The sequence below is a fragment of the Centroberyx affinis genome, unplaced genomic scaffold (genome assembly GCF_046629955.1).
Source record: "Centroberyx affinis isolate AG114_WGS23_722 - 3 ecotype Tasmania unplaced genomic scaffold, CSIRO-AGI_Caff_v1 ptg001069l_1, whole genome shotgun sequence".
In the NCBI taxonomy this organism is placed as follows: Eukaryota; Metazoa; Chordata; class Actinopteri; order Beryciformes; family Berycidae; genus Centroberyx; species Centroberyx affinis.
The window spans coordinates 1-9,212 of record NW_027279618.1 but is presented as its reverse complement, the minus strand read 5'-3'; the positions used below and the strand labels follow the sequence as shown (position 1 = coordinate 9,212).

The window sequence follows — 9,212 nt, the reverse complement described above, 5'->3', positions numbered from 1 at the left end:
GTACCCTATGAACCACCTTACACTGCAGCACCCCATGTCTGGCACATATGGAGGAGCGGTGAACTCTGTAGAGGACAGCCTCCCAGGTCTTATGATCTAATTCTTCCCCCAAGTCCTGTGACCAAATTGTACGTAGTGTGGTGGCTTTCTTTATTGTCTGTCTTTGTTGCCGGTCACCCTGTGCATCGCATATTAGGGTGGTTTGGTTTCACCTCCTGACTGTCAGAATGTGAAAGTAGAGGAAGTGTGCAAGTCAAAGAGCAGCGAGACAAGATGGAGATCACAATGCTATGTCTCATATTCTGTGAGTAAACCTTTCTCTCTCTCGCTTACATTTCTTATTTCTCAGTGCTTCTGATCTCCAGTGGCTCCTGAAACTCAACAGAAATCAATTAACTTCCCTAACAGTGATATTTCTTTATCTTTTTCTCTCTCCTCTGTGTGTTTGTCAGGCCTGAATACACTTTCCTCCTCTGGAACCAAAGAAGAAGAAGGCGGTGAGCTCTAGAGATATCATTCACTTAGATTGGATGTGGGGTGGACTGTGGTGGTGGTTCTGGTTTAGATCTCTCTGAGACTGTTTCTTCTGTCTTTCTCCTCCAGTTTCTATTCGAGTCATCCCCGGCAGATCTCAGTTCTTTAAATACGATCTGGTCTCTCTCGGCTGTGAGAGCTCTGCAGGAGGAAACACTGTGAAGAGGAACAGGTCCGGCAGAGCACCGGAGTCTTGTGCATACGGTTGGGGAAGATTTAACGGATCTTTCTGCACCATATTTGACTTATACCCACAAGACAGCGGACTGTACTGGTGTGAGACTGAGCCAGGAGAGCACAGCCATGCTGTCAACATCACTGTTACTGGTATGGACTGTTTGTCATGTGCTGTTTAAAGTCACAATGAAATGAAAAATGTTTTTTTTTTCACCTTGTTAGCTAATTTTCCATGTCATAATATACACTCATTTAACAATAAATGCCAAAAGTGTACACAATTTTTATTTTAGTGTATTTTACTTTGAAATCCTATTACTTTTACTTCCTGGAAAAAGTTCCCACCAACAAAACCATCACAGATTTTGTTGGTGGGAACGAGGGGGGCCCCTAAGCCCCCTCGTCTAATAATACTGCCTTTCTCTCCCTGACTGATCTCCAATTAATTTACAGTTTGGATTGATCCCTCCCTGCGTTATGTCCCTGATGGAAAAGTACGGAAAGCCACAAGAGTCACAATTCGCATCACTGTTTTCTCCTTATTTCATTGAGCTGAGTTGAGTGTTCTCATCTAGCTTGTTAGCATTTTGTGACTTCCAGAATTTTTTTTTTAATGATAATGCAGTTCTTTGATAACTGTGAAAAGGTACAGACACATTATTTGCACCATATACATTTCACATAGATGATCAGAACACAGAAAAAGCAACCACAGAAAATGTAGATATTTTGTTTTGCCCATAGAGATAGAGTGGGGCATATCACTGAATTCTGACTTTATTTTCATTCTCATTCTCATAATTTTGAGATTAATCTCAGAATTCAAATACATTTTTCACATGTGGCCCTAATCCTTTTCCATAGGTTTGCTGTCAAACTTCTGCTTGTACTGTTATGTTGCTCAGTAAATCTAGTGAAGATTCAACTGCTTTTTCCGTTCAGCTGGGTCTGTGATCCTGGAGAGTCCTGTCCTTCATGTGATGGAGGGAGATGCTGTGACTCTGAACTGTACAACCAAGACTCCCTCCAACCTCCCAGCTGATTTCTATAAAGATGGCTTCCTCATCAGGACCGACTCTACAGGAGAGATGACCATCCACAGTGTTTCCAAGTCTGATGAAGGACTCTACAAGTGCAGCATCTCTGGTGTTGGAGAATCACCAGAGAGCTGGCTGGCTGTGAGAGGTGAGACTGTTTCATTTTCAAACTGATGTGGTTCTTTGGCTCCGCCCACTGAGGTTTAACTCAACTAATGAGATTACTTCTGTCTCTAAGAAATGTTTGTCAAATTAAAACCCCAATCGGCAAATTTGGAGTTAAGGTGTGGTCACATTAGCACAAACCTACGTGGAAATTTGCTTTGCTTCCCATTGATGTAAATTGAAAACCAAGCACATGACAAATAAAAACAATCACTTCCGGTAGCTAATTTTGCATTTTGCCTTCATGCAGAGTTCAAATTTTGTGAACTTTGACCTGCAGCTGGCCAATAGAAACACTTGTTCGGTTGTGTTGACCTCTGAGGAAAATCCAACATGGATGAATTATATAATACAGATGGTACATTCATGGTTTTCCTGCTGTAATGTGAGTTAATGTTAGCTTGCTAACCACATAGAATAGTATCAGAGTCCATCGATAGCTGCTTAACCAGCTACTATACAGTGAATACAGATTGATGTGAGGTTGCTCACAAAGTGTAGGCTAGTTTATTGAAACCATGGTAACTTCTTCTATTTAGGCCTATAGATCTCGTCTGCTACAAGTTTGCTGCCTGACACAAAGCATAACGTCACATCCACAGAACATTCCCATTCAAATTCCTGGATGGTGGGACCGGCGGCCATTTTTATGTGAACTGTTGGGCTAGGTTCCACATAAACCTGTTTGCTAACAGTCAGTGAGATGAGAGGTTTTGCAGAAAGAACCAAAGCGGAAAACTGGCTTTGCAGCTGAATTGAGTCGTCACTCTGCCTCCACTAGGTGGAGCTCTTTTACCAGCTGTCGTTTTAGTAGCTCAAAAGTTCTGACATCTGTACAGTGGAAGTGGTTATAGCCTAGTTGAGTTAATCTGTTTCAGTCGATATCCGTTAGCTGTTAGAACTAAAGGTAGGTTAAGCTACGTTTATATCATTTAAGCGGCTATATTAAGTTAAAGGAACCTGTTTGGTGATGCTTACCAGCTAGGTTTGCTAACATGCTAATGTTGACTAGAAGCGCTAGAGAGAGAAGTACAGTCTGTGATAAAGATACGTTAGCCTCGTCGCAAACGTTAGCTTTCAGTCGAGTTCTGACAGTTTGCTAAAAGACTCATCTGCTCATTTCTCATGCAGTGTGACAGACTTCACAGTCTTAATGCCCAGACTTGTGTTATCACCATAGCAACTAACACGTAAAATTCCATAATCGCCATTTTATACTGTACTAGCCAAATTACTATAGTGAACAGTGGAAGAACCATTCTATCCATTCAGGTTCTGTGGTCACATCCTCCATCGTGATGAGCAAAGAAAAATCATTGGGTGAATTCCAGTGTGACTGCTGTTTTGGAGGTTTTCAGCATTGTGCGTAAATCTGAAACTAACAACCAGTATTCATCACCAGCACCAGCTCCGCCTCCAGCTGCCCTCCTGTCTGTCTCCAGACTGATGTGTCATCTAGTTGTGGGAACTCCTTACCTGCTGTCCACCATCGTACTGGGACTCATATTCAGAGACAGGAGGAGAGGTGAGAACCAGAGGGAACACTGAACACTGATCTGGAGTATCCGGATCGGTGCCGGTCCAGCTCCCAGCACTCCTGCTCAGATCGGCAAATGCAGCTTCTTCCTGATACTTTAACGAGCTGGGCCTTGGTGTAGTAAGTGAAATACTTTTCTGACCCAAACCAGTCAGAGAAAATCAGAATACCACCGGAAGTGAGGTCATTCTGCCTTCAAAATAAAAGTCTTCTCTTTAAATTAACATATGGAGTGAACAGGATTTTTTGGGGAAAAACACAATTATGTTTACATTGTGTATAGGCCTGCTGGGTGTGCATGTATGTGTGTGTGTGTGTGTATGTATATTTTGTTCTGTCCTCTCTGTTGCGTTTAGTCTTATTCTATTCTATTCTCCAGCAGCTCAGCCTGATGAAGAACAGGACAGAAGCCATGCTGTCATCATGGAGATGGAATAGATAACATAACCACACACACACACACACACACACACTCTTGTCTTGTACATTTACATTTTAGAAATGTATCTGATGCTCTTATCCAGTTTTGTAATTAAAGAAATGTCTTTTTACTGTTATTCCATATTTTCATATTCTATATTACATTTTTTTAAATGATGTGTGTACCTTTTATTGTAAGTGATGTAAATAAATGTCATTTACTTTTGATATAATAAAAAATATCTAACATTCCCATTGTGTTGATGGTTTGGTTGAGAAACAGCAGAAAGTTTCTAGATGAACTGAGGAGTTCAGACGTCCAGTATTTTAAAACCGTAATACCTGCTCTGATTGAATGATTTCTGGCATTAAAGTGAAAGTCCTTATTTAATATTATCTGAGTTATTGGCTTCCTGGAGCCTCTCAGATACAAAATATTAACATTATGGAGGATAAAGTCAGTTTTAGCAGTGCTGCTAAAACCGACTTTACTTTTTTTGGCTGGACTGCAACAGCAGGGCCAGCCCTATAAACGCGAATGTCTGTCACTGACTGACAGACTGACTGAGTGATGCAGTTACACCATTGGTCGGCCGTGGCACATGGCACACCCATACACGGTCCAGCCATATACTAGGTTTTGACCTAGTTTTTAGACTTCTGAAACCAGCGAGAGAGGAAGAGAGCTGGTTCTCACTGTGGTTAAAGCTGTGTAGGACATCATGCCACACACACACACACACACACACACACACACATGCACACACACACCCCCACCCACACACACCGCTGCCTCTCGCATGTGAACAGCCGCTCTCTGGTATTCTCACACTCCTGCCTCTTTTCTTTCTTTTGTTCTTTCTTGAGAAGGGAAGAGAAGAAAAATGTTATTAATTTTCATGTTTTGCTCTCACATTGGTCAGTCATCGTTCATGTCATACTGTCCATATATGCCATGGTGGGCGATGGGGGAATTCCTTACAGCATATGTACATATGTGTGTACATGAGAGTGTATGTGCATGTACATATATGTGTGTGAATGTGTGTAAGCATGCGCATGTGCACAAATGCCAATGTGAAGGGAGGGACAAACAATAGCACATAGCAAAACTGGCAGACAATACTAGAATCATTCAAAATAGGCTACCATCCAAAATAAATAAATATTCTTACTATGGACACATAAGAGTAACAATAGAAACGATACAAAACAATATCATGAACTCATCTCAGTGAGCTCTCAATCATCTTTTAATATTCATTTTAAAAGTATTCCTGCTGCTTTTTAACTTAAATTTATTAGGCAGACTATTCCACAGTCTAACTGCCAGCACACAGAAAAATAAAGGTGTGAAATGGAACCTAAAATGGTTCTTTGGAGTGATGCCATAGAATCTTTCAAGAATGAATGGTTTTTTGTGGAACCGGAAATGTTCCTTCACTTCGAAGAAATGGCTTCACTTCGAAGAACCATTTTCAGCACCTTTATTTTTCTGTGTATAAGAAAGTTTCACTTCCTAGTTTAGTTTTAAATCTCTAATCTATTCAACATTTTAAAACTTCAAAAAATAGTTGCCACATTAACATATTAACCCTCATCCTACTGACTGGGGTACCCGCAGACCCCAGAGGTATACTTTTTGTCATATCTCACAGGTGCTTTAGTCTATCATTCCAATTTTTCATGACTTAATGCTAATGACTTCATATCATTGTTATCATTCTGTTTGTTTTAATTAGTACTTTTTAAAAATACCAATGTATTGGGGTCCTGGCGGACCCAAGTCAAAAGCACCCAATTCCGCCTATGCAGTTTTAATAGATGGAACTATTTATTGAGTTCATGTTTGCCAAGGGTCCTAATTTAAAGTATCTCACACTATCAGGGGGTGTAGGGGCACTCTGTCAGTCATTTTGAAGGAGACAGACACAGATGCAGCAGACACAGATTTCCTCATTTGCTCTGTGACGACCCTAAATACTGCTCTTCCTAAGGTAAGATGATCTTCCAAGTCACAAATACAATACATCAATTAATTAACTGTAACTTTCCTAAAATAATAATAATCTGTTTTTATTCAGTTTTTTTTTCAGATGACATTAATTACATAACTAATAATGTTTTGAGAAGAAATAAGTTAACATTTTGCTATGATGGTTGTTTCTTACAGTAGTTTATTCTTGGAGTCCCCAGGGACCCCAGTCGGTAGTCCTTGTATGTTAAATATGTGGGTAGGATGAGGGTTAATGAACGTGAACAGTCACCTTGTCCCAGTTCTGTGGTTAGCATTCCACGGATAGCACGCCCTCAGCTAACTGTGCCTGTAATGTGGACACACAGGTCTGATAATCTGTAAAATCACTGAAAGATAGTGAGACAGTCAGTTTCACGTGATGCGCTGTGCCGATACATTTACCAGACTTAGAAGATGCAGACTCTGATTTTTCTGAGTGCATTCACACTGAGAAATGTGCTTAGAGTTAGAATTGGTGACGGTTACACGCCCCCCACCTACCACCCACTTACAGGATGACCTTGAGAGGGGCCTTTGGACTGTCTGAACTCTTCTTCTTAACGGACTGTCTTTTAGCCATCAGAGGTAGGTACATAGTTTTCTCGTCTCTCTATTACATCTTTAACGTTCAAATCTTCCAAATCTTTTCTCCCTTTTTTTCTAATATAAAAAAATCGAATGTATTTTTTGGACTGTAGCACTTGATTAAATCCTCTAAATGAAGCCCTGAATTTCCCCAAGGGGATTAATAAAGTGCTATCTTATCTTCTTTTATCTTAAAAAGTATATATGCACACACTGCTGTTTTACGATTGAGAACTTCAAGGGGATTTTTCTGTTCAGATACTTCTCAATTCAGTTCAGTCAAAAACAATTATTGGGGATATTTAAAGGATTTTCTGCAAGTTTGTTTTGTTTCCATTTTGTGAGAATATCAGATGAAGTTTGTGCTTCCGACGTAACTTTTTAAGGTACACTTATCTGCTACCCTGTGTTTCCCACAGCATGTAGTGTTTAATATTTACTTCAGGCATTTACAAACAGTTTTGTTGAAATGCCCATTAGAAAGGTGCCAGGAGTGGTGGTAAGAGTGTATTTTGTTTTTCATCACAAATCGTAGACAGTATGAATTAGATGTTCTGATAGTTTCATAACATTCATACGTGCTCTTTCCAGGTCAGTCTCAGTTGATTGGTTCATCAGAGCCAATAGTAGGATTAGTTGGCCATGATGTCATCCTGCCATGTCGCCTGGAACCCGCTGCTAACTTTGCTGAGAAGACAGTGGAATGGACAAGACCTGACCTGAATCCCGGCTACGTCCATGTTTTCCGTGACGGGCGGGTGTTGTATGACCAAGACCACCCGTCCTTCAAGCAAAGGGCAAATTTGTTCCTGCAAGAACTGAAGAATGGCAACGTGTCGTTAAAAATAAGCCAGCTTCAACTGTCTGACAAAGGGCAGTACACATGCCACTTGCCTTCATTGAGGAGCCGATCTGTCATCACGCTCGTTGTTGGTAAGTCCGCACAGAGTGTCTATTAATATTTTTTTAGGTCTGCGTTCAATCAGCGTGACAAATAATTACATATTACACATTTTCATTTTCTAAATTGGGTTCTCTCTCTCTCTCATAGGTGCCGTTTCTGAGCCGACAATCTCCATTGTGAACACTAACTACCGGAATCGTCCTGCAGTGCGAAGCTAAGAACTGGTACCCAGAGCCTCAGATGGAGTGGAGGGACGATGAGGGAAACGTCATCTCTTACGACTCCAAAGAGATAGTCAGCAACTCGAATGGATGCTACACGGTCCGCAGCAGAGTCACTGTGCAGAAGGCGGCCAGCAACAGCTACACCTGTACAGTCCAACAACAGCACATAAACCAGTCCAGGGAGACAGAAAAAAATGTTCCAGGCACGTCTGCTATATCATCGTGATTATCATCTTCTTTGTCTTCTCGTTCTGCTTCTTCGTCGAGATTTATCGATTTGTATGTCTTCAATAGATGCCAACAGCAGCAACAACTTAAAAAAAACTTGGATTTTTGCCCCTGGACAGGGTCAGTCAAAAAATGTCAATCAGTCTTTTGCAGTGTTCACACAACACCAATGCTGAACAATTCTCCAACTTGCAAAGCTGCAGCTTCCGTGATGGTTTGCGTTTGGTTACAATTTGTCTTACAGAATTCGATTTTTTTAATAAAAGGCCTGGAAGTCCTGGATGTTGAACTTTACCATCAGCACATGAACACAGCATAATGGTTATGGCTGAGAAACAAAAATCGCCTTATGGTGGAAATCACAGATTCAGATCACCACCAAAATCTAATCAACTGATCTTTGGGTCAAGACAGGGATGAAAAGATAACCTTCAAACTTTGTTGGTGGAGGTGAAAAGGCAGATTATGTAACAAAAACCTGTGCAAAACATTCTCTAATCAGTTTGTGTGTATCTTTCAGATATTTTCCCTGGGCAAATCATATTAATGAAAAACTCTGAGCCTTTTCTTATTGGAATTGTTGCAGTATGTGGCATGGTGTTACTTGCACTTATTATTGCTGCTGTCCTGTGCATCACATGTGGTAAGTGGTTAAGGTATATGACAAATACCACCACAGATACAGTTGGCTTTTGACAGTGTTGTTACTGCAATACTCCATACTGTAACTTATGGTTAATATAGCGCATCTTCCTTTTCTGGCTTTCCAGCACCGACACGTCACCTGATGCCAGTATCTGTGGATATTCCCATGGGTAGTTACTGTTTGTGTTCTTTTTTTTTGTTTTATTTGCTTACTGTATATGTTTGTCGGTATCCTTGTATCTGTGTGAGTGTTTAGATTGGACCAGAAGAGAGAGAGAAAAAAGGACAGATAACGATTGAGCATGCACAAATGCACAAGAAGAAAAATTCAGGTAAAGATAAGATAAGATATCACTTTATTAATCCCCTCGGGGAAATTCGGGTGCCACAGCAGCAACTGGCAGAACAGTACCAAGGAAAAACAAGTACAAGAAGATAACAAAGAGAAGAGATAAAACAAATAAAGGTAATACATAATGTAAATAATAAAAAACTAGAGACAGTGCAAAAATGCAAATAAATGCAAACAATAATAGTATCCATATATACTGTATATGTACTGTATATATACATAATCAGTAGTCAGGATAGAGGATAGATAGATAGATATAGATAGATAGATAGATAGATAGAGGGAGGGAGAGGGAGAAGGAGAGGAGAGATTTGGAAAAGATGTATGGTGAAAGATGGAGCTATAGCGTGGAACCAATAGGCAAGGTGCTCAGGAGGAAAAAGAAAA

The 9,212-nt window shown here is 40.4% G+C and overlaps 2 protein-coding genes across 2 annotated transcripts; both read left to right on the top strand.

The window, feature by feature from the left end:
* Window positions 1–258: 258 nt before the first annotated feature.
* Window positions 259–4,066, top strand: LOC139647267 (sialoadhesin-like). The gene is made up of 6 exons (XM_071523127.1): window positions 259–304; window positions 453–497; window positions 604–861; window positions 1,654–1,896; window positions 3,316–3,438; window positions 3,830–4,066. The coding sequence occupies exons 1-6, from the start codon at window positions 274–276 to the stop codon at window positions 3,886–3,888; spliced, it is 759 nt and encodes a 252-aa protein (XP_071379228.1). The 5' UTR covers window positions 259–273; the 3' UTR covers window positions 3,889–4,066.
* Window positions 4,067–6,250: 2,184 nt separating this feature from the next.
* On the top strand, window positions 6,251–8,704 carry LOC139647266 (myelin-oligodendrocyte glycoprotein-like). Its single transcript, XM_071523126.1, has 3 exons — window positions 6,251–6,472; window positions 7,064–7,405; window positions 7,524–8,704. Exons 1-3 carry the CDS (start codon window positions 6,403–6,405, stop codon window positions 7,592–7,594), a joined length of 483 nt encoding a protein of 160 aa, XP_071379227.1. The 5' UTR covers window positions 6,251–6,402; the 3' UTR covers window positions 7,595–8,704.
* Window positions 8,705–9,212: the final 508 nt, after the last annotated feature.

Bases quoted from the DNA above. Each gene is read 5' to 3' on its own strand.
- LOC139647267 (XM_071523127.1), top strand. From the start codon at position 274: ATGGAGATCACAATGCTATGTCTCATATTCT. The intron at 305-452 runs GTGAGTAAACCT...TGTGTTTGTCAG, and splicing joins AATGCTATGTCTCATATTCT to GCCTGAATACACTTTCCTCC. The intron at 862-1,653 runs GTATGGACTGTT...TTTTCCGTTCAG, and splicing joins TGTCAACATCACTGTTACTG to CTGGGTCTGTGATCCTGGAG.
- LOC139647266 (XM_071523126.1), top strand. From the start codon at position 6,403: ATGACCTTGAGAGGGGCCTTTGGACTGTCTGAACTCTTCTTCTTAACG. The intron at 6,473-7,063 runs GTAGGTACATAG...TGCTCTTTCCAG, and splicing joins CTGTCTTTTAGCCATCAGAG to GTCAGTCTCAGTTGATTGGT. The intron at 7,406-7,523 runs GTAAGTCCGCAC...TCTCTCTCATAG, and splicing joins TGTCATCACGCTCGTTGTTG to GTGCCGTTTCTGAGCCGACA.